Source organism: Gavialis gangeticus, unplaced genomic scaffold (assembly GCF_001723915.1).
Source record: "Gavialis gangeticus isolate Ggan-Ray unplaced genomic scaffold, GavGan_comp1, whole genome shotgun sequence".
In the NCBI taxonomy this organism is placed as follows: domain Eukaryota; kingdom Metazoa; phylum Chordata; order Crocodylia; family Gavialidae; genus Gavialis; species Gavialis gangeticus.
Window position 1 is genome coordinate 16,846,967 of NW_017729001.1, and position 24,848 is coordinate 16,871,814.

Consider the following 24,848-nt stretch of genomic DNA (forward strand, 5'->3'; position numbering starts at 1 on the left):
GAGGTTTTCAAGACTTGGCTAGACAAAGCTTTGGCTGGGATAATGTTGTTGGGGATGGTCCTGCTTTGAGCAGCGGGGTTGGACTAGATGTGAGCACCTGAGGTCGCTTTCAACCCTCATTTTCTATGATTCTATGACTCTCCCCTGGAGTTCTCTCTAGCTTGCCTCTCCCCAGAACAAACTCTCCTGCAAGGGTCCATAGATCCACAACACTGGGGCTGAGTCCCAACATCTCCAGATCATTGGCTTCAGTGCTTCTAGGGCTCCCTTTGGCTGTGGTTAACTTTTCCATAATAGACAGCCATTGATCCTCTGGATCATGGTGTATGCATAAGAGGTCTAGCCAGGTGCCCAATAAATCTACTTGCGGCCGACAAACCCAATTTAAGAGTGACACAGCTTGTTACAGGCTTCAAAGATGCATGCGTTGTCTGAGCTGAAGTCCAAGTTTACAGCACAGTGCTCCTTCTTTTTCACTTTGCCTCTCACTTCTGGATCAAAGCTGCTTCATGTTGAGCTCCACCCAGTGTCAGATGTTCCTTCCAAAATTAGATGGGATTCTGCACACTCCTCCTAACTTTATACATTGATGTTGAATGACTTTGTATAATTTTTGCACACGTTGTGGTAATGCCATAAAGGAGAACCGCATTTTCTCCAGCTGTTTTAAATCGCACTGTACAAAGTATTCTTGGGGACAAGGTCTCCTCCCATTCTCCTGACATGGCCAAAGCATTGCAACCTCCTCTTCTTCATAGTGGCTTCTAAGTGTGCCAGTTCTGTGCACTCTAGTACCTATGTTTGGCATTTTGTCTTCCCCCTTTATTTTCAGGACAGTATGCAGGCAGACCACGTGGAAGCTGTTTAGTCTTCTGATGCGCCTAGCATATGTAGTCCATGTTTCTGGACCATAAAGCAGGGATGACAGCACACAAGCCTTGTAGATTTGCATCTTCACCTTAGCTGATGGTTTGTTGTTGTTCCATGCACGTTTCTGTAATAGCCCAAAATTCTTAGCTGTTTTTCTGATTCTGTTAGTTAGTTCAGTCTGAAGGTCCAGATTCCTGCTGATTGTAGAACTCGTGTAGCAAAAGCTGACAATGACACCAAGAGATTTACCCTCCAGAGTGATGTCAGGCACCACTGGTTTTTCCACCCTTTGGTACGTGATCACAGTCTTTTTTTAGACTTACTGTCAACCCAAAGCTCAGGGAAGGTTCACTGTCGGCAACCAAGGCCACATCAACTGCAAACAGGAAGTCTCTCAGAACCAGCTCTTGCACTTTGGTTTTCTCTCTAAACCTTGCAATAATGAACAAGCCTCCATCTAGAGTGGTTTGAAGATAATGCCATCACTGCTGTCCTTGAATGCATGAAGCAGGAATGAAAAGTAGATGTTAAAGAGCACGGGGCTAAGACATACCCCCATTGTTGATGTCAAAAGCATTTGATTATTTGTTTTCATACACTGCAGTTTCCTTCATAGTTTAATGTAGTGCGTGAATGATGTTCAATGGTTTGGGGGTCAACCCAGTTTCTTCAGAACAGTAAAAAAGCCCTGACCATATCAAAGGCCTTCATCAGATCAATGAAGGCTATATACAGTGCTATTCATTTTTTTTCCACACTTCTTTGTGGTTGCTTGACTGAAAATATCATATTAATGCTGAAGTGTCCTGAGCAAAAACCTCACTGACTTTCAGGATAGATTCTTTCACCTAAAGATTGTAACCTAGGGAGCATCATGTGATTAACAACTTTTCTGACAATATTCAACAGGGAGATAGATATGTCTATAGTTGTCACATCGCTTCTATCCCTCGTTTTTGTATAATTGTACAAACCAAGCATCTTTGAAATCTTCCTGTACCACTTCCTGTTTCCAACAAAGCAGTATCACTGTATGGACCTTTCAAAGTAATTTGTCAATGGCACATTTGTAGATTCCAGCAGGCAAGCAGTCATTGCCAGATGCCTTGTTCCCAGAAATGGATGTGATGGCCTTCTGCAAATCTTCTAATGTAGACTTTTCCATAAAACATTTCTTAAAGGGAGTTTTCAGTACAGAGACCCTGCACCCAGTCAGTACATGGGGTTGAAACTGCCCCTGGGCTGTGCAGCCCGTCATGCAGGTCCTGATATTAGACAGAGATCTCTTCAGGGAGAGAACAGTGCTGTAAAAGTGCCTGATGAGCTCCACCTTCTCTGTAGGACATTTGCAGAATCATTATCTGGACTTTATATTATGCCTAGGGAACCTACTGCATTCATGGTGGAAGTAGAATGTGTGGTGCATCGTTTAATCTTGCATGTTCCCCTGCGCACACCTCTCCCCTGGCCCCTCTCCCCCCCAGCTGCTAAGTAGGGGACCCAGCTGTTCCTTCCTGATCAGCAGGGAAGCTAAAACCAGGGTGTTAAACAGAGCAACATTTTTGTCTCCCTGCCAGTCAGCAGCAAACAGCAGGGCCATCTGGGGCCCCTTAGCCAATCAGTTGTGGGAGGCATAAATGGTGCCATATTTAAAACTGCAGTTTTCACTTCCCCACTGATCATCAGGAACAAGCTACAAGTGAGGCCCCTCCACCGACCAGTGGAGGTGGGGGGGATCGGGGGAACTTGCAAAATTAAAGGAGCCACAGTGCACCCCACTTCCTCCATGAATTCGGTAGGTCCCTAATTATGTCTGATCCTGTCTTCTCTGTGCACCCAGGTGGGAGTATTTGGCAGGCTTTAGGTACTGTATACTGAGGAGCTTTGAATTTGAAATAGTTCCACTGCAACAATTAAAAGTTCCTTCAAAAAAGGTGTGTATTTTACTAGAAGAATAATAAGAAATCTTTCAAATGATCTTTGCTGGATTCAAAACTTGCAGCTTGATTTGTATTTTCTAATAAAAAGTCATCTGTGTACTATAAACTCCAGATGTTTCTGAGTGTTGTTTAACTGACTGTACCCATTTCTTTCCCAGACCTCAAAAGGGGCATTGTGTACCTGAAGCTTGTTTAACATCTCTCCCAATCATATAATTGGTCCAATAAAATATATCACCAAAAAAAATTGCTTCTCTGATTTGAGTCAGCAGTGAAATAGTTAAGATGTTAGTGTTTGACTTGTAAATTAGATTACTGCAGAGTAAACACCGCATGAATAGGGAACCTTCATATTTCTCTCAACGCTATTGTTTGAGTACTCTGGTTGCATGCAGACAATACTACACAAGTTTACATTCTGAAGGTTATCTGCACAACCAGAAGGGCTAGAAAGTTGACTGTAAAACATGAAAGTATAGGTCTCATGTACACTATCTGGGGGAAAAAAAACATTTTGAAGCATTATTTAATTTTTGCAATTTTGTATTTCAGTCTGTTAATCAACATGTGTTATTTGAATAGTTCATTTATAGCTTTCTGTGTCTGTAACAAAAACATCTCAATGATTTGTGGTGAGTTTAGTCCCACTGGAAGATTCATTTGAGAATGTTTCAAAGTAAAAAAAAAAAAAAAAAGTTTAATGTAGAAATAGAAAAAGGATAAAACGGTAATGATATCTGCAAAGAAAGAAGGCCAGTTTTGACCAATAAAAGGTGATTAACTGTTGTCCAGACAGTTGCGCTGACATCCAGTTGCAGTATGATTGAGGCGTAATTCCAGCTGGTAAGGGAGGTAGGAGCTAAACCCGTGTCAGTCACTGCCTCAGACTGAAAACTTGGCATGTCAGAGATTGTCTCTGGGCCTTGTTACAGCAGTGAGCTGCACAAATGCTGATCGATGTCAATCTTAGCTTGGAGTTTGGAGCGGTCACACCCTTAGTCTAGAATCCTTCTCGGACTGTCCCCCACCTGCGCAGCTGTGACTTGCCTCTAGAGCAGTGCTTCTCAATGTTTTTTGTACGGGGACCCATTTGTAAACATTGATGGCCAGTCCTGAGCCCGTGCTCCTCACTCCTGACTGCTGCCCCCCATCCCAACCCCGCAGTATGTGGGCCAGAAGTGGTGTGGGGCGGAGGGGGGTAAGCAGCCCCTTGTAAACTGGAACTCTGCCAGCCTGCAAGGGAAAAGCCCTGGTTTCCCACTTTTCCTCCTATAAGGGAGAATCCATTTTTAAAGTTCGCTGACTCTCCCTATGCCTGAAGAAGGGTGTTTATACTCCAAAGCTTGCAAAGAGCAATTTTTCCAACTAGTTAGCTGGTCTAATAAAAGATATCACATCTACCCAAAGAACCTTTTCTGTCTATTTCCTTAGACCTACACGGCTACAACCAACAACCCTTGATCCGTTTTTAAAGTTTCTTCATGACCCTTTCTTATATTCTTGCAACCTACTTTTGGGTCATGACCCACAGGTTGAGAAACACCTCGAGGCCTGGTGAGCAGGGGCAGGACTACGAGCCGTACCTGCGAGTTGTCACTAGAGAGCTGGTGATTTAAAAAATTAATATTTATCTGGCCCTGGCTGTCTGTCATGCGGCCCTCAATGGCTTGCCAAAAACTCAGTAAGCGGCCCTCTCCCCGAAATAATTGCCCGCCCCTGCCTTAACAGAACAGGAGCTGGGTGGCACTGACCAGTAATAATCCTGTCTTGCAGTAGCATAACTTTGAGGCACATAAAATAACCAATGCTTAAAGCCACCTTAAGGTGTTCAAGTGCCAACAATCCAGGGTTAAGAGGCACCAGGAGCTGCCTAAAATTAGTGTAGCAAGGCCCTCCCTCTTCAAAGTTCATACAACACCAAGACCAGTAGAGCCTGAGTCCATGAGTTATAAATTATTTCATTCTCTTACTGTAAAATGCCCTGACCCATTGTTGGGAAGGGCGCAATATAAATCCACGACATCAATACAGCAAATAAAATAAAATAAAAATTAAAAAAAAATCCCAGCCGCTTCTGCAATACAAACAGCGAGTGTTAAATCTCTTCCCGCCGGAGGCGGCCAATAGCCCCTGAACCCGCGGCGCAGAGGCTTGCACCGAGCCCCGCAGCACGAGACACCCCGACGCCACGTGCTCGGCGCTCCAGCTCCGCGAGAGAGGGGAGGGGGCTGGAGCCCCCAAGCCCCGCCCCGTCCAACCCGGTGTAGCCACAGCCAGGAGGGGCCTGGAAAAGCCGCTCTAGCCCTCCTCTCTACTGCCCCCCGCCGTGGCCGCTTTCCCTCCCTCCTCGCACCATAGAGACGGAGGGGTGGTGGCAGGGCGGCCGCGGTGCCTTGTGGGGTGGTGGCGGAGCCAGCGAGGCAGTTCCGGGTTGCGGCCTGGCAGCCGGGGTGCAGGTAGGCGCGGCTCGGCCTGGCCGCGGGGTGTGCACCGCAGGCCCTCCCAGCGCAGCGCCGGCCGCCACGTGGAGCAGGACGGGGGCGGGTACCCCTTCCCCTGGCGCTCGGTTCGGGAGCTTGGGGGGGTCCCGGGGTTGCAGAGGCTCCGCTCGTCGCTGTAGCTTGTGCCTCCGTGAGGGGCGAGCAGGAAACTCGGCCCCACCTCCTTTCCTTCCTTCTTTACAACCGTTTTGGAAAGCTGCCGCCCACTTTCGGGCCCCTGCACAGTGTCCGCACCCTCCCTGGGCCGTGGGGCCTGGCACGCGCTCGGTGACGTATCCCCGTGGTTTGTTTTTTTTCTTCCCATCAGAAGAGTCTTTTCAGGGTCATCCGACTTCTACGAGACTGTCATAAGATTCACTTCCCAAATCACTTGCTGGAGGTGTCACCAGTAGCTCTTTGTGGGAAGGGGGCCGTTGCTCAACTTACCAGCGTCTGATCTGGACACTCCCCTGCTTTCTTGCACGTTTGTTGGTGCATTTCTCATGTTAATAGGATGCAAAGGAAGTGCCTGTCAAGAGAAATGGGTGCAAGAGGGAAGGGTTTCTTCAGGTGATATCTTTTATTGGACCAACTATGTTGTTGGGACAAAGTTAAATAAGCTTTTGGATAGCTTGTGAGCTATTTCTTCAGGTAATGTCCTTGCCCTTGAGTGTACAAATCTGTCGCTTCTCCTACCCAGCTGTTGTAAGACATTTGAAAGCTTGTCTAACTTTATCCCAATGACATGGTTACAAAAAAAAAAAAAAGACCACCCTAAGAAGTCCTGGCCCGTCGCATAATTTCTGGACTATCATGGCTACATCATCACTCTTACACTAGAGAAGTGGTTCTCAACCTTTGAGACTTGAGGCACCCCTTGGAAAATGCCAGCTCATAGCTTTCTACTTGGTTTTTGATTGCAGAGAAATAACAGAGCCATTGTTCTGTTGTGGAAAAACTCAGAAAGCCTGCAACAGGTCAGAATGGTTTTAACACTACGAATTCTGTTTTAGAAATTTCTGAGTTTATCTTGTGAATCATGTTTGCACATGTAACAATGCCAATATTGTGTAGCATGTCATGGCACTCTTGAAAGGGCACCAGGACACCCCAGGGTGCCTCAGTTCCCTTGTTGAGAATTAGTGGCCTAGAATATTGTTAGTGTTGTTTTTAGGAGAATTTGGCATGCTTAATTTAAATCAGTAAAACATATACATTTTTAAAAAGCCCTCTGACTCCAAAGGGTTCAGTTTGGAGAGCTTCCTATTTAGAACGCAGTGTCTTGCATTGACCTGGTATAATGGTACTTAGTACCCTAGGGATGGAGAGGAGAGAACTAAGCAAAGGATTGAAAGGCGTCAACCCAAATAAACTTCCCCAGTGTGCCATAATGAGGCATCAGATTTAGTGTTCTCAAAAAACATGACTTGTGGTGTATCAATGATATGACTTATGCCTAAATAAAGCTGATTTCTATGCTTCTGCTTTTAGAAGTGTGTTGGAAAAGGGCAACATATTTGACAGGTAGAAAAATAACTTGGTGAAATATATTAAATACATCCAGAGCTAAAAATCCATTTCCTAAAATTATATTTAAATAAATTTGCTGCTGCTTCTTTCATGTGACTAAATGGGGTCTGTATCTTTATCTCTGTGTGCTTTGGTGTTTTTGTCAATTGGGGAGCTCTTGGCCATCAGAGATGTTACTCAGGATCGCTGTGTGGAAGTGGCTGTTATCGATCCCCATAAATTTGCCAATTGAATGACTAAAACATCTAAGCTGTTTCACAGATATGAAGTTGCAGTAGATGCTTAAGTGGTATTCCTTATTTATTCTCAGTTGTGTTTATAATTCTTTTTTGTTAATCTCTTAATTTTCTTTGGTCCATTTTTTCCTTCCTGTAGTACTATATTTTATAGTCTGATTTAATTGATGTTTTATGTAAATTTGTATACATTTGCTCCCAACTCTCCTAGTACAGTTGGGAAAGCAGACTGGACATCTCTGAATTGCCTTTAATACATAATACTATAAAATGTACCAAAAAGATGACTTAACACAGATTAAGATGTATTAAATGTTTGAAGATGTTGATGAATCTTGGCCTGGCCTACCTGCAAATGGTACAGCACTAGTAGGTTTGCTTTTTGGAAACCCCAGTTAAATTCCTACATTTTGTGTTGGTGGCAGTGCTTGCTTAGCTTCATGAATGACTAAAACATCCAAGGTGTTTTAATTAAATGTGAATTACTTGGAAAGATACACAGTTTTAGGTAACAGTTCTTATTAAAGATAAATGGAATAGCTGGCATGGTTTTCAAGTATAGAGAGTATGAGTACAAAAGATAAGGGAACAGAGTAGTCAGCACAGAGATTAAGTTGACTGTGGACCTATGTATTATTCTGAGCTATTGACTTGTAAGATAACATTTTCCAGGCAGTGACAGTGCTCTCCATTCTGAAGAAATTTGCAGTGTGTTCAGCCTTCTGCTATAGAGAAAGTGATTGATTGCTTCCTCTAAGAATAGCCTGGAAAGATTTGCTTTGTCTTTTGATACTCCCCCAGTTTGGAGTATGTCTTAAGAATAGTGTAATCCTTTCTTTGCTTCTACCCAACTCGCATTTCTTGGCATGCAAGAGACATTCTAAACTATCTGATGGCTGTCCTTTTTTTCTTGTTGTACCACACTTCATTGCCTGGATTGGATTTTACTTGTCAAGGGCCATTATGATAGCAGAAATCATTCTGTTATTCCAGGGGTAGGCAATGTTTTGGCCAGAGTGCTGAAAAAACCCACAGTGACTACCTTAGAAGGTGCCGGAGGGCTGGCATGCCAGAAAAACAGAATGAGGGCAGGGGGTACATGGCAGGATGCCCTGCTTGTGTCCCTTGCCCCCCATCCAAAGCCCCTGTCTCCCAGCCCTGCTTGTGCCCTTGCCCCCTAGCCCAGGCTCTGTGGCTATTAGCAGGTACCCAGAACCTGCCTGACCAGCTACTGGGGACACTTCCTCCACTAGCAGATGTGCAGCCACTGGGGCAATCAATGTTTTATGAAAAGACTTGGCTTGGAAACATTATTTTATAACAGTGGTTCTCAACCTTTTCAGGCTTGGGACACCCCCTTAAGAGACTTTAGGCACCATTCAGAAAATGCCAGCTCTTAGTTTTCACTCATTTTTTGAGTGCAGAGAAATAGCAGAGCAGTTCTTTGGTTGCAGCTCTTCTCTCGTTTGAGCTATTCTCTGTGGCTTCAGGAGGCAGGACAAGGAGAGTTTAGATTGGAGATTAGGAAGCGCTTCTTAACTGAGAAGGTGATTAAGCACTGATGCACGTTGCTGCAGAAAGTGGTAAAAGCTCCATCCCTGGAAGGTTTTAAGAGTGGGTTGAACAAACACCTGGCTGGGATGGTTCAGTTAGGGATGACCCTGGTTTGAGCAGGGGACTGGACTAGATGACCCGGAGGGCCCGTTGGGCTTTACTATTCTATGCCTCTTTGAAGCGCTTCTGACTCGGAGTGGATGCAGCTGTGAGACGAAGGCCTCCCTGGTTCTCTCCCACCCCACAGCTGTACCAAAACTTACTCAGCTCTGAGGACAAAAGTAGCAAGCGGGTTAGAGAGGACACAAACGAGCTGAAGTTTGGCTCAGGGAAGATGGGGGGTAGGTCATGACCCTATGTGTGGGGATGGGAGGTTTGAGCACAGTGCGGGACTGCCTACAAAATCTTGCAGGGTGCAGGCACGTGGCAATCCTGCGCTGTCTGTGCCTGTGTGTACTTCAGCTCCAGCCGGGTCTCAGAAAGGAGCCATTGAGGCCAAAGCTGTGTGTGGCGCTGGTGTACCTCCGGTACAATAAAGGAGATGTGTCCGGACTGCCGCCTTGACTGGGATCACATGTCAAGAACAAATGAGCCTTTGTATCTGGACAGGCCTCCACTGGGAGCAGCCGGGGCTCCTGGTTGGCAGCAGCTACCCAGGGCCAGCAAACAGGTGCTGCCTCCCTGCCCTGGCTCCAATGCATGCTGAGGAAAATGGTCTTGCATGCCATGCTCGGCCCACGTGCTGGGGGTTGCCGACCCCTGTATTATTCAGTGTACTATGTCTAAATGTGTTATCCTCAGGATTGGAAAAAGACTATGCACTTATCCAAACTCAGTGTGAACAGTGTTGCTTAAGTATACAGCACTGCCAGTGTTATGGTATCACTAACCTTGAAACTGCTGACCTCCCCACATTTTCAAAGCTTCTGATAGCAGCTCTGGAACTACTAGCAGCATTGAAAATGAGAGGAACCAGGCAACTTCAGGGCTGTGGATATAGCACTGTCAGTGCTTTAGTATTTAAGGAACATTTACTGAAAAGCTGACAGTGTTGTGACATTAATAGCTCTCAAACTGACTAGCTCCCTGCATTTTTCAAGGCTTCCAGTAGCATTCCTAAACTCACTAATAGAAGCCTTGAATGGAGGGGGTGAGCGCAGCCATGAAGCCAGACTAGATTTTTTCATTTTTCAAGGCTTCCAGTAGCAGCCCTGCGATGGCTGTTTCACCTTCACTTTCTGACACAATTAAACCTGGCTTGATAAGTTACAAGGGAGACAGATGCTGTTACAGCAGCTGTGAAGTTACTCTGAATGACACAGTTGAGTTGCAAAGAAGACAGTGGGGTTGAAAGATGCTATGGCACTTCTAGGGGTGTCAAACCTACAGGTGGGGAGCAAAGTGGCCTGTTGCAGAATCTGGGGCCCTTGAGCCCCAGTAGACATGCAGAATGGTGTCAGGAGGACAAGTGGGAGCCGATACAACCCTTGTTGCATTCTGGTCTTTTTACTTGTCACCACTGCTGCAACCCCAGCTCCTCGATCGTCAGCCCCATCGCTGCCCATGCTGCAGTGGCTGCCACCATGTGACCTGTGCTGGGCCTAGAACTGCTGCCACAGCATGGGGTATGCAGCAGCAGCTTTGGCTCTGGCAGCTCCCCCTCAAGCTGCTGCTGCGTGCCCCAAGCTGGATCCTGCCTGCAAGGGACCCTGTCGTCCAGATCTAGCTCAGGGTGTAAGATAAATTTGACACCAGTGCACTAAGTGGTTTGTGCACTAAGGGATGTGCAGATAACTGGGGTTTGTTACAGCGTAGCCAAGCCAAGGGATTTTTACAGAGGTGTGCCAGTATTCCTGCTGGGACTCCAACTCGGAAGTTCCCAGCTAGATGTTCTTGTCCCTCTGCTCAGGATCAGACTGAGCACCGCATTTGGAATTTTACCCTGTGGTCCTTCTGCTGGCAAGTATCCTCTACCCCAGACTTCAGCCTAGGGTTTCAGATGCTTCCAAATCTTTTGGCAGGCATCCTATGTTCAGGCCCAAGCCCGGAAGCTTGGGTCTTGGATGCCCCCAGGTTTTGCTTGCTTTCAGCCATCCGGCTGCAGAAGCAGGCTAGAAATAGGGATGATCCTGCTTCAGGCAGAGGGTTGGACTAGATGATCTCCAATGGCTGCTTCAAGCCCTACATTTCTATGATGCTGAGTGTGGGATGGCATAGTGTTATGCAGCTAAGTGAATATGCACTTACTAGGTGTGCATATATGTGGAGTATACTGTGTTCTGCTTAAATCCTTGATTGAGTTGCTGGGGGTCTATCTGGTCACATAGTGCTGACGAAAACAGTTCTTGCACACACAAACATATTTTTCATGTTTTTCTGTTATTAAATTATAGAGGTGCACCAATACATTGGTCCAATATCAGATCAGGACCGATATAAAGAAAATTGATTCTATCAGAAATCGGCTTGATGTGGCTGATAACTTGGCCAATAAATGCCCATGTATGCGTACAGCCTCAGTGCAGCATGCAGGCAGCAAGGAGCACTGCCCAGCAGCTTAGAGAGCTGCATGCAGCTGGTAAGTCTGGTGTGTTGGAAGGAGGGAAGGGGCATGGGAGGGGCAGATCAAGACCCCTGTGGTGAGGGAGGAGTGTGGCTGGGGCAGGGGCTGGGGCAAGTGTTGCCCAGCTGGGGTGGGGCGAAGGCGCGGCTCATCGGGGGGGTGTGGGGAAAGGGGATCTGCTCCTGCTGCTGTGCGCTGCTGGTCCGGCGCTCGCCCATGAGGGCATGGGGAGGCATGTGCCCCCGGACCTGAGCTGGGAAGAGCCCTGCACAGATCCAGGGACACCCCCCCCCATGCCTTCGGGACAAGCAGTGGGAGCAGTACTGGTTGAGTGGGAGAGTGCTGGACCAGCAGCTCCCAGACAAGCAGCGCGCAGAAGCAGGAGTCCTGTTCTTCCCCGCCCCCCAGCACCCCTGGATGAGCCACAGCTCTGTCCCGCACCCATCCCCACTCCTCCCTCACAGTGGGGACCCTGAGCTGCAGCCCCCCACACACCTTGCCTCCCCTCTCCCCTTCAACCACGCCAGACTTACCAGCTGGACGCAGCTCTCCAAGCTGCCGGGCTGGTATCGGAAATCGGATCGGTATCGGCTGATATGCCTCCTTAAAAATCGGCTATTGGTATCAGCCCCAAAAATCTCTAATGGTACACCCCTGTTAAGTTGCCATGCAGGCATCCAGTAAGGAAGCCCCATGAATTCTACAACCGGAATCCATTTTTGGGTATATAATAGCATCCTGGATCTGTTTAAAGAGTTGATTATTGTAGCTTTGGCTCTGGCACAGGGCACCCAGTGATGATTTAAAATATTTAAAACCTCCGTAGTATTCTTTAGGGATACAGGTTGTAGCCATGTTGCTCTGCAGGTAAAATTAATAAAAATTCTTGGGGAGGTCGTATCCTTTATTAGACCAAATAGATAGTTGCAAAAAATGTCTTTATTTGCAAGGTTCTGGGCACACTTTCCTCAGGCATAGGAGAGTGCAAAGATTGTAAAATTTCTCCCAGGTGGAAATGGAAAAGGGGAGCCTTCCATCACCCATCCTCCTGTGAAATATGAAACATCATAACAAGAAAGAAGCATAATTCAACATCCTGCTTGCCATTAGACAGCTTTGAGGTAAATAGATTGCTCCAACTTTTACCTGAGCCTATTTTGTATAAAATGAACTTTTCCAGCCAGGAGATCTTACACCACCAGAATGGCCCCACAGTATGCCAACCTTTTTATGAGCCACCTGGAAGAAGACTTCCTCAAGAACTGCACCATCAAACCCTTGTTATACTTAAGATATATCAATGACATCTTCATCATTTGGACTGAAAACCTACAATCTCTGATTGAGTTCCATCAGAAATTCAACAATCACCATCCCTCCATCCGACTTTCTCTAGCATACTCCAGCACCAACATCTCCTTTTTAGGCACGATGATCAGTATCCAGAATGATAAAATGCAGACCACGTTATACAAGAAACCCACAGACCAACATACATATCTGCACAGAACCAGCAATCACCCTAAACACACAAAAAAAGCTGTGATATACAGCCAAACCCTCAGATACCACCGAATTTGCACCGAAGAGAACGCCTGGGATTACCACCTCACCAATCTTAAAAAGGCTTTCACCCAACAAGGACACTCCTCCAGACAGACAGATTGCACATTTGAAAGAGCCACCCAGATACCCCATGAAGAACTGCTGCAGTACAGAAGAAACGCCCCCGCAAATTGCACACCGCTGGTTATGACATATCACCCCTCCCTCGAACCTGTACGGAAAATCCTCAAACAATTGCAGCCCATACTAGAAAGAGACCCTATTCCTAAAAAGATCTTCCCAGAGCCACCCATCCTAGCCTTCAAACGAGCCCCAAACCTCACTAACCTCATCACCAGAAGCAAACTTCCTCAAGCCCAGAACACACGGAAAGAATCCAGCCCATGCCGTGACAAGAAATGCAAAACCTGCTAACACTTCTCCACCACCCACACAATTACTACATCCCACAACAGAGCCATCAGCATTCCTGGATCTTACAGCTGCACCTCCAAAAATGTAATACATCTCATCCAATGCACCACATGCCCTGATGGAAAATACGTAGCAGAGACCAAACAACAACTGCACACCAGAATGAACGCACGCTGGAAATTTAACAAAGACAGGAATACCCAGTTACCTGTGGGGGCACATTTCTCACAAGAGAACCACTCTCTCTCTCCAATCTCTCAGTCCTGATCCTCAAAGGAAACTTACAAAATACTTCCCAGAGACGAGCCTATGAACTCCACTTCATCAGCCTCCTGGATACTAAAAATCATGGACTAAATATAGACATTGGGTTTATGACACCTTCTAACCTGCCTTCTAACCTGACATATGACTCTCCACTATTCATCCCCCCCCCCCCGCCACAGCCTGTCTCTCACCCATTGACTCCTCAGTCTACATTTTCACTGACTACCTGTCTTGTATGTAGACCAGCCCAGCCTCTGGCTTCTTTACTTTTCATTCCATCCAGGAAGAGCGCACACCAAGTGCTGAAACTTCCTTAGCCTGACAAAGGGTTTTTGAACCTGAAAGCTTGCTTAATAATTGTTTTCCAACTATTTAAGTTGGTCTAATAAAAGATACCAGATTCATGCAAAGAACCTTGTCTGCCTATGTCCTTAGACCAACATGGCTACAACCTACACCACCTTTCAGCACTCTTGTGAAATACGAATTTTAATTTCCAGCTGGGAGAAATTTTACAATCTTTACATTGTCCTATACCTGAGGAAGGGCACATGTTCCTGAAAAGTTGCAAAAAAAATTTTTTTTTGCAAGCATCTTGTTGGTCTAATAAAAGAGATCAGCTCCCCAAGAATTCCGATTGCAGTAGTATTCTTTATGTGTTTTCTACAGTATTTTCTCTTTGCTAGTTAACGGTAGGAAAATTCGACGTTATACACTGCAAGCATTTTACTTCTTGCATCCTGAAAAGAGCAAAGGAAGTGATTTGGTTTCCTTCCTCGCTCTCTCTGTAACTGGATGGCTTTTTTCCTAGGAGAAGATGATAGCGGTGCATGTCTTAAGGCCCTGCTTGCGTAAGAAGAGGTTGTAACTGGAACTATTTGTATGTGCCTTGTCTTCTGTATTGTAGAGCACAGAATTGTTTAAGGTAGGATTCCCATGAGATTACAAATGTGTATTCTTACAGTACGTGTAGTTCAGAAATTGTTCTAGCTGAGGAGAAAATACTTAGGTAGTGTAGCTCAATATGCCTATGCACAAAGGAATTTATTTCCAAAAACCTTTTTGCTCTTCTAAATGAAAATAAAGAATATTTAATTTATATACATTGTGCCAGAAGTGTAGAAATAGGACATTTGCCTAATGTAAGAAAAACTTAAAAGCAGGAGTGCTCATGCGTCTTATTAATTCAAGTGTATTTTACAATACTTCTGGTTTACATATTTTATAGTTCCCTTCGCATGTGGAAACACTTTCTACTGGTTGCTTTACTAATCTAATAATGCTTGAGATGATGGGGAAAATTCAAACTAGTGTTTCCATGCAGTTTCTCTCTTTATTAAATTATTTGCTTTTCATCTTATTTTGATGCTTCTTTTAGCTGAATGTGTGCAGACATTAATCATTATTTAGTAATTCCCACTTATTACAGTTTGGCCCTTGTTTGCAACCAATCTGTTTAACAGAATTATTGATGAAGTAACATTTTGCTTTGCACTGCCCATTATCAAGTGTATAGGCTGCCGCTGATGATTGTTGGAAAGTCATTAAATATTCAAATGGCAATAGATTTCTAGACTCAAATGAAGAATTCTGATCTAAAAGCTGATGGTATAGTTGCTTTCTAAATTCTTCTCTGCCCCTCCCTACCTCCAGGCCCGCCTGGTAAGCCAGAGTGGACAATGTATTTCCTTGGAATTGTACTGTAACAGCAAATGTTGAAGTCATTTAACCTTTAGCCTCATTCAGCAAAACAATATTCATGGCGGTAATTATTTGGGAATGCATCTTACGTAATGGCTTAATGTTCAGGAAACACTTTCGGTGAAACATTATGAACTCTCAAGATTTCAGCGTCTGTGCTGAAACAGCCTCACCTTTCTGCAAGTGTTTTTATTAATGAAAGAATAAGAGAAGAAATACCTATAGGTGTGTATTGTGTTTTCAGGTTGAAACTAAACTTAAAATTAATCATGTTATTGTGAAGTATTAGCACATTTACATTATAAATACTTCACCCTTGCTTTAATTAATTTAAAATTATGTTGCATATAGGAGTGCACAGATACTGATAGCCGATGATTAACCATGTCGCCGATGCCAATCACATAACCAGTGTTTAGTAATAGTGCAAGGCATTCCAAACTACTGACACAAACCTTTCTTTGTTTGTTTGTTTTGCATGTATAATGCACAAACACGTGCATCCTGCCTGTCCCAGCCCTTAATCAGGAAGGTGGTGACTGCCTTATTCCCACGTACGTTGCCCCCTTGCCCATGGCTCCTACCTGCTTCCCACAGCCTGTGCTGCTGTCCCAGGTGGCGGGGCAGACCCTCCTGCAGACAGCAGTGCCAGGCTTGTTTGGAGCTTCAGAGCATGCTGCTGCCTCAGTGCTAGCAGGCCCTCTGCAGCTGAGCTCTCTTGGCCTCCAGGGAGAAGCTGCTTTTGCAAGGGTGCCAGGTGGCATGGCAAGTCCCTTGCATGGCGCCTTACCCCACCTGCCTGCAGTCCCTTTGTTGCTTAGCACAGTACCTTGTGACCACTCCCTGGTGCCCTCTACCCCACCCATTTCTCGCTGGACCTGTAGTCTGTTGTGGGCATGGACCGGTGGCAGGCACATGGCCGTAATCATAGGCTACAACAACCAAAAAAAGCCGAAGGCTGATAACATAATTTCTTCTTCTGTCAGCACTGGTCCAATAGCCAACCGATATATCGGTGTACCCCTAGCTGGATGGAATAAAGCAACCTGTTACAAATTGATAATTTATTGGATTTATTAGCCATAGGGCACGGACAGACCAATACATTAGACTGAGTTAGAAGGAGAGTGGGACTCCCTGTGTGTCAGCCACTAGCCTTTGTGCGTCTGCTCTGTCTACTCCGTACTGTGGTAAGAGGAAGCTAAAGTGTAGTAATTGAGTAGTTGTTTCATTGAGAGGTGAATGTCCTGGTGTATCTTTCCCTTATGACAAAGGAAAGCAGATGCATGGAAGAGTTGCCATTGGAAAACATTTCCTTCCCCATTTTAATCTACATCATTTGTTCATCTTTTCACATCCTTAGTGTATTTTCTTGGGGTACCAAAAGAGCCTTCTAAGATTTGGTTATGATAGGTTTTGTAAACTAGTTGATTTATAATCTGAATGGAAACCCTAACTGTTCAATAAACATCCTTGATTGCAAGCATGTTCATTTTACAGTAGATAAATGATTATAAAACACTTTTGAGGGATTACACAAGCATGAAAAGGAATAGAAACTTGTTTTACTCCTTCTCCTGTCTTAGGTTCACCACTGTGTAGTATGTAATAACTAACCGGACATGCTCCCCTGCAGCCTTGAATATTACAGCTTTCTGATCAGGGTTGGGTATGGGGTAAATGTTTGTTATACAGCAGGGTCTATGGAAAGTCCAGCATAGCTGAATTTTGAGTGACTGAGGTAGCTTGGCTCCAGAGTTGTAGTCTCTCTCTGTCTCTCTGTCAATGTTTGCTGTATTGTACAAGGAAATAATTGTAATGTATAGGAGTACATCCCACTGAGTACGTGGTATCCTGTTTCTGTTCTTCAGTGACTGAAACAGAGGCATCCTTTTGATCAAAACATAAGTGCAGCTAAGAAGGAATTTTAGTGCTGGTAAATGTTCGGGCTGCACGACAGCCCTGAAAACTTGTATTTATCTACAGCAGATGGAGCACTGGAAGCAACGTGGTGTCCAGTGTGCTCTAGACGGATTGTTTCCGAGTGAAGGGAGGAGGTGCTTTTATGTTTAAACCCTTGCTAAGGGTGCCGGTTTTATGGTTGCTGGTTTTTGTCTTACAATCTCCTGACTGAAGACTCGCTTTTAATTAAGAGGAATTAAATAACCTTTGAACAATGCTACCTCTGGAACCCCAAGAGAGAATTAGTGCTTTCTCCTCCCAGGAACTCAGGCCTGGCAACTTTTGCTTACTGCCCGGCATCCACAACCGTGGCAACCCAAGGATGTCTGATTTATAGGAGGAAGTTCTGGCTATGTTGACTCTTTGCTGCTGGAGCTGCCAGCTTTTTGAAAAACACCACAGAATTCTTAAAGAAACCGGGCTGCATTCATAAGCTTCCAGCTAGCACTGATGTTGCATCTGTATGCCAGCGTCCCCCCCATGAAGATTGGTTACAAGTCAGAAAGAACATTTATCCCTGATGAGGATGCTGCTTTTGTTTCTGTCACATTCCCATTTTATCCCCATACACACTTCCAGATTTGGGGACTCCCTATACCTACAAACAAATGGCACTGCCCTGCATACATGTATTGCCCCCCTAGTATACCAAAATATTTATGACAGGCCTTGAAGCCCGTTTCTGCCACAACTGACCTCCCATCCCCCTGATATGCCTAAGATACATTGATGATATCTTTGTCATATGTACACATGGGAAGGAATTTCCATAGAAATTTCAACAAGACTTTAACAACCCCCACTCATCCATCAAACTAACTCTGGAATACTCCACCCAGCAAATTCATTTAGTGGATGCATGGTGAAGGTTTCCAATGGCCACATCACTACCACATTGTATTGGAAACCCACTACCTGCCACAGCTACCTTCGTGCCATCAGCTTTCAGCCTAAGCACACCAGTAGGTCCATCTTCGATAGCCGGCTTCTGTATTACAACCATATCTGTTCTGATCCCACTGACCGGGAGACATATCTTAAGGATATGGTATAGGGATTCCTACAGTTATGATACTGCAGTGCAAAATAACATTACAGCCCCAGAAACTGTAGCCACTCAAATCCAACAAAGCTAGACTCAGACATTTCTCTGACCTGCTACAACATCAACCCCAAGGGAAGGACAACAGAATCCGTCCAGTTGCCACCTACAGCCCCTCTAGCTTGAACACTTCTAACCCCTCCTGGAAAAGGGCAGTCACTTCAAGGTAGCCATGCAGGACAAATCTGTCTTGGCTTATAGGCTGCCCCACCAACCTCAAACAATCTCTCTCAAGCAAAAGACTACCTAACTCCTATTCTTACCGAGGCATCTGGCCCCGCATTCAACTCAGTTGCAAGCTGTGCCCTCTCATCAGTACAGACCATGTTGTCACTGGACCAGATGGCAGATTATAACATCTGAGTTCACCTGTACCTCTACCAGCATCATATGCCATCACCTGCTTACAGTGTCCTTCTGCTGTCAACACTGGATAGATGAGGCAGTCCCTGTGTGGGAGAATGAATGAACACTGATCTGATAGCAGTGCCAGAAAGAGGCACAAACCTGTGGCAGAACGTTTTAGCCTCCCTAGATAGTCCATCGCTGACTTCAGAGTAGCTGTTCTTAAACAACCCAAATTTAAAAAACGAACTTGAATGTAAAACTGTGGAATGAGAAATCATCCACAGACTGGATTGTGTTAAGTATAGTCTCATCAGGGACTACAGATTCTTTTCCCATCACCTGGATTGGTTTTCATATCCTTTTTTGTCCCTGTGGGTTTATTGTTTGCCTCTCCCAGTACCACTCGTCCCTCCTCCACCCTTTCCCTGTTTTGCATTTAAATCTCCCTTTCTCTTTGACACAGGGCTCTGTGCCTGTCCTTTTACAGCATCTGATGAAGCAAGCTTGGGCTCATAAAAGCTCATGCTATACACCTCTGATTTACCTAATCTGTTAGGTGCAAATCTACCCTACCTTTGCTGGCTTTTGTGACATGACTGTTTTGCCCTGAAAGTGAAATGAGACTGCCAGTCATTTCACATAATCTTGCTCTATTGGTCTTTCAGTCATTACAAAGGTTGGTTGCATTTGACCTGACAGTCAAAAATTAAAACTACTGTCTAATCTGCTGTTGGTTCCTGGAAGTGTAAAGACTTCTAGACCAAAGAGTTATAATCTCAGGCTTGGGGAATTTCTGTGGGCTCTGGAAAGGTAGGAAAAGGAAGAACACCACTGTGAGCTGTCCTTAGGAAGGTTACTGGTTTTTCAGAGTGTGGTTATCTGAGAGGTCCTGGGATGGTTTCTGTCAGTCAGATGTATGTGAAAAGAGGCATTAATAATTTTGGCTCATCTGCTTTCCAGAGAGGTGACTTTGGTTGTTATTAAAATGTTTCTGGCAACCAACCTTGGAAGTCTTCAAGAGGAGACTGATCCCAGCAAGGTGTCTGTGCATTTGCTCTCAGCAGTGTTCCTGCCCAGAGCAGGGGGGGTTGGACTCGATCTTTTGAGATCCCTTCCAGCCCTTGATTTCTATGATTTCTGTGGTGGTGGTCTTGCTCTCTTAACTCATGCATCATTGTTGGCTCTCTAGGCAAAGGTGACAACACATTTCCAAATGTTGAAACAGAACTTGGATAAATGAAGAGTTAGACCCATAAGTTGTGACTAGGGAATGAAATCTTTACTGAGCCACCAATAAGAGCCCATAATGCTTGCAGGTTGTCTGGAAGCTCGAGTGAACTTCTAATATGGCTTGTTGGGTCACAAAAACAGACTCGCCTCTTTCAAAACCACACTGTACACAGCCTGGGAAATGCTCCTTGGGGAATGCCTAGTTTCTGAAAGCCAGAAGATTCCTAGAAACGAGATTTTTTCCCCCAATCAAGTTTCCATTTCTTTACAGATGACTTGGAGATATAGGGAACTGGTTGGAGGAGAGATGACCCTCATTTGACCTGGTAGTGCAGTTGACTTCAGTATTGTTATACATAGCCTGCGGAGGATTCGAAATGTCTGTTTCTGGGCCAACTTAAAATCATACAAATTGAAGATCTTTTCTGTTAAATACTACATTGCAAATACGTTTAACTTGCGGGTTTGCCTGCTTGGTTGTTTCCTAGCTCTGGAAATGCTCAGCTTTGGCTGACCAGTTGCATTTAAAAACTTGTCCTGTATCTTGCTGGTTAAATTGGCTTTCACTGAGCAACAGGAAAGCATCTGTATTTGGAGAGCACAGGTGTCTGTATAGGTCACTTCCTTTCTGTCCAGGCCAAAAGCCATCTTGTCAACAAGTCAAGCTGTGAAGTATCCTTCCCCCTTTCCATTTCCTCTGTGTTGTATAGTTGCTCTCAATACAATGGCACCACACTTACCCAGCCACTAATGAATGTAACACACAGTTAATATCTTCAAGCATGGAGGCTTGTGAGGCTACCAAAATGCATAACTCATCCTGATAGGCATCTGGACTTGAAGTCAAAATATTTTTTTTTGATATGGGCATTAAGGTTGTTGTGAATTTTAGTATCTGCTGGATTTTGGCCACATCCTAGGCTCTGCCATGTTTACTGTGGTCTCAGAGTAGCCTTAATGTTTAGCGAGAGCACTTGTGTTTATATTCTTAAGTTAATTTACTTTTAATGTTTCACTCAAGCCTTTGGGCCTTCTGGTTTTCTGGAAAAAAAAAAACTTCATAAATGGTTTTGGATCAAAAGTTTGTGTTTATGTATGTTTTTGGAAGCTTGATCAAATGCATTCAGCTGCATGCAAATTGCCTGTATGAGGCAGGGAATACATTGTTTTTATTTCTGAGAAGAGTAAAAAGAATAAGAGAAGGAAATGATGTTGTGCATAGAGTTAGGAGATGCAGGGCATTGGGGTGTCTGGTTTAATGAGAACTGTAGAACCATAGCAAACTAAAATTTGTTCATTTGCATAGATGGCAGTTAACTGAGGTTTCTTTGAACGGTGGTATTTTAAGCTGTGCGTTGACATCTTGTAATTGTGAGAATTATCAGAAGACAAATCCTTTACTTGAATAAGTGGAATCCTTTTATTAGGGCAGCTTTGCTTGATAAACTGTTCTCTTTTTCACAAGCTGAGTGACTAAACCTACAGGATCAAATACAAAGCAGTTCTCTAGCTGTATGCTAAGAATCCCTTTTCCTTTTGGTATATTAGCGTAAAAGTGTGGTAGATGTTACATCCTGGCTGTGTATACAAAATGGAAATGAATCTGACCTAAATCACTATGAACTGAAGTCTTCTGCATTTTGTTTTTCAGGGTCTGAAATTTGTGGTGACAGAACATGTCTCAGTTGGGTGAAAAAGTAAAGGTAAAGAGATGCTTGCATAATTAGAATTTGACTTTTTAAATAGCTTTTTGTTGAACTCCTGAATCTAAATCTGTGGTCTCCAGTCTTTTTAAGCACAAGATCACTTTTTGAATTAAAATGCAACTCAGGATCTACCGCAAAGAAAATGTAGAATTAGGGTTACCATATTTCCATTTCCAAAAAAGAGGACACCTGTGGGCAGGAGGTGGGGGGGAGGGAGGAGGAGGAGGGGAGGGGTATCTCATGAGTGGGGGGGCAGTGATATGCCCATGCCCAGCCTCTGCCCCTCACTCCTAAGCCCCTGCACCCCCAGCCCTGCCAGTGTCTGCCCTGCCCCCCCCCGAGCCCTGCTATCCACGCAGCGCTCTCTCTCTGTCTTTTACCTGGGAGTTTGCCAGGGCCTGCATGCAGACCACGTGACCTCTGACAGCCAATCACCTTGCCCGCTGCTCTCAGCTGGAAGCAGCCAGCCCAGAAAAGCAGAGGCAAAGCAAAAACCCAGACATTCGTTTGCATTTCAAAAATCTGCCTGAACACGAGGGCAGTGTCCAAAAAAGAGGACATGTCTCGGAAAACCCGGATGCATGGTAGCCCTAGGACTGAGACTGAGATTGACTGACTGACTGACTGACTGTCAGAGGCTCCATGATTGACCAGTCAGTTGTGATCTACCGGTTGGTGACTACTGAGCTAAATCATTCATATTAGCAGTTTAACAAACATGACTGAAATGAGTTCTCACTTGGTAACAAACAGGGCTAGCTGTGATGCATTGTGGTACTGTTTAACCACTGTGTTTTCTTGGGGACGCGCAGACCACATTGTCCAAGGAGAGCTGGCAGCATTTCCCAGAGCACTAAGGGAATTTGGGACTTCCAGACTACTGGAGGAAGGGGTGTATGTCAAGGTCTGCCTAGCAGAGGTAGCAGATAAGTGCTTGACTGTCTGTTTTTATGCTATTTGTATACATCTTCACAGGTTTGATATAGGATCACATGAACCTCATTTAAGTTTTTCTTTTTTTTCACTTACATTTAACTTTTGTTTTCCTTGTCAGTTTTCTGATGCAGCAGGCTATGTTGGATTTGCTAATCTGCCTAACCAGGTCCACAGGAAGTCCGTAAAGAAAGGCTTTGAATTCACTCTAATGGTGGTTGGTAGGTGTCATCTTTAATGGCTTAAAGTAGTAAAATAATCGTGCAGGTGAAGGTGGCAGCTATTTCTTAATTAGTTAAGAACAGGTATGTGGAAGGAAATAACTTTATAATAGTGTAATCTAGTTTTGCAGTCTTGTTTTCTAGGTTGTTTAAAACGGAGTACTCTTTTAGTGGTTAAATCTTGTAACCAAGAGCTAACGGCTCGGTGTTCCATTCCTGGCTCTTCTACTGGCGCTACTGTGATTCACTGTTTCATGTTAGAGAAAGTCACATAATTTCTCTTTGACTTCATTTCCCAGACTGAAAATGGCCATCATTGATTCTTGGAGCACAGAATATATAGTCTGAATATACAGTCAGAACCCATAGGCGTTATAACATGTATTCTAGTAAATGTTCAAACTGGCTACTATTAACTTCAATACATTTTTCAGTTCTCTTTTGAAGTGGTGCTAGGACTTTCCTTTCGTTCATTTTTGGGGCATTTTTCACCTAATAAAGGACAAAAGACAAAAAATGAATTAATCCGTTATAATACCTTTGGGTCTTGACTTTTGTGCTACTCTGCATAGATGTTAAGTTTAAACCTGGTTGCCAGCTGTGCTTAACCTCAGTATAAGAAACTGTTTCAACTTCCATCTCTAGCCTTGGAAAACCTTCAAGGTGGCAAACACGCAAATAGGAATGTTATGGTTTCTTTTAATTTAACATGGCTGCAAACCTTTCCCCTTTATTCAAAACTTGGTCATTTTGGCTGCCTATAGACATGCTCTGACACCTTCCAAGTAGAATGTTATAGTGTTGACTTAGCATCATGTGTATTAAGCCCCTCACATTTCAAAATGGCTGCGGGGGCACTTTAACTAACCCTTGTTAAATGAGGTTTAGTTAAAGTGCACCTGCAGCTATTTTGAAATGCAGGGAGTTTAATACAGGTGACACTAAGCTGTTTTAATTAGAGTGCCTGTCCAGGAACCACCCTAATTAAAATGCCTGTCCCCACCAACCCCGCCTCTGAGCTTATGTATAGGCAGCCTTTATTTTACATTATTTCTGTTGGTAAAGACATACTTTATATGACCTTTTAGCTTACATTGTGTAATCTATTTGATTAAATTTAGCAGTTTCATGCAGTATATTTATGCAAACATCAAAGGCTTGTTTTTCCTGTTTTTCTCAGCATTGTTGGGCTGAGTATTTGATGTCTTTATCTTAAAAGCTAAGGTGGACCTTCAGCAGCCAAACTATTTTTTACTCCATGTAGTAGACTTATTGAGTTGCTTAAAGAAGGATTGGGGTAAGGGGGAAAAGATGGATGAATACATTTCCTTACCTGAATTTTGGTTTGCAGGTGAATCTGGCTTGGGAAAATCTACCTTAATTAACAGTTTATTCCTGACTGATCTTTATCCAGAACGTTATATTCCAGGAGCTGCAGGTAAATATGATTGTGTTCTCTTACTCCTTGTGATAATTCAGTGAGGCACACCCACTCCAGCTTTATTAACTTTCATATTCTTCCTGTCACTGTTCCACCATTTAGGCTAGGGACAGAAGTTGCACATAAACCAGTTTAAGTGATCCGAAACTGGTTTAAACCTGTAACAGAACAGAAGTTCAGTGCACATAAACCACTTTCAAAATGGCTGAAACCGGTTTAAGATAAACCTGGTTGGATGTAGTTATCAGACACATAACTGACTTGGGCAAACCAGTTTATGGAACTTCTGTCCCAGATCCCTTCCCAATTCATTTTAACTCCCCAGCATCCCAGAATGTTTTGCAGTCCTGGGGTGTGCTGTCTGCTCCAGTAGGGCAGGGCTGACCTTTCCCCCAGCTATTGCAGAGCTAAGGGACTAAAGCCTCTGTTCCCTGCCAGCACCTGTCAGCCCAGCAAGGGAATGGACCCCTAGACCCACCTATCTATACAGGACAAGGGGAAGGAAAGCTCCAGCAGTGGGGGCTTTTTGCTCCTACAGCAGCTGGGCAAGTGTGGTTGGCATCAGCTCAGTCCCACCTCCTCCCCAGTCTGTGAGAGGGGGCAGGGTGGCAAACCACACTGGCCTGGCCCTGGTGCTCCCCTCTTCCCTGCCAGCTGGGTTTTGCCCGGCACAGGAGGAAAGCCCCCAGCAGGGGCTTTTTGTTCCTCCTGCAGCCCAACCCCGTCCCATTCTCTTCCCCCCCCCCCCTCCAATAGGAGGGGAAGAATAAGAGGGGAATGAATT

At 44.6% G+C, this 24,848-nt stretch overlaps 1 protein-coding gene across 1 annotated transcript in view; it reads left to right on the forward strand.

Annotated features, from left to right (window-relative positions):
• Nucleotides 1-5,174: 5,174 nt before the first annotated feature.
• The window catches only part of LOC109290455 (septin-2), a 73,701-nt gene continuing 54,027 nt past the window's right edge, over nt 5,175-24,848 (forward strand). The window contains exons 1-4 of the mRNA XM_019506966.1: nt 5,175-5,266; nt 21,415-21,466; nt 22,524-22,623; nt 23,975-24,061. Of these exons, the coding sequence (XP_019362511.1) occupies nt 21,440-21,466; nt 22,524-22,623; nt 23,975-24,061 (214 nt within the window). The 5' untranslated portion in view covers nt 5,175-5,266; nt 21,415-21,439. The remainder of the gene's footprint in view (nt 5,267-21,414; nt 21,467-22,523; nt 22,624-23,974; nt 24,062-24,848) is intronic.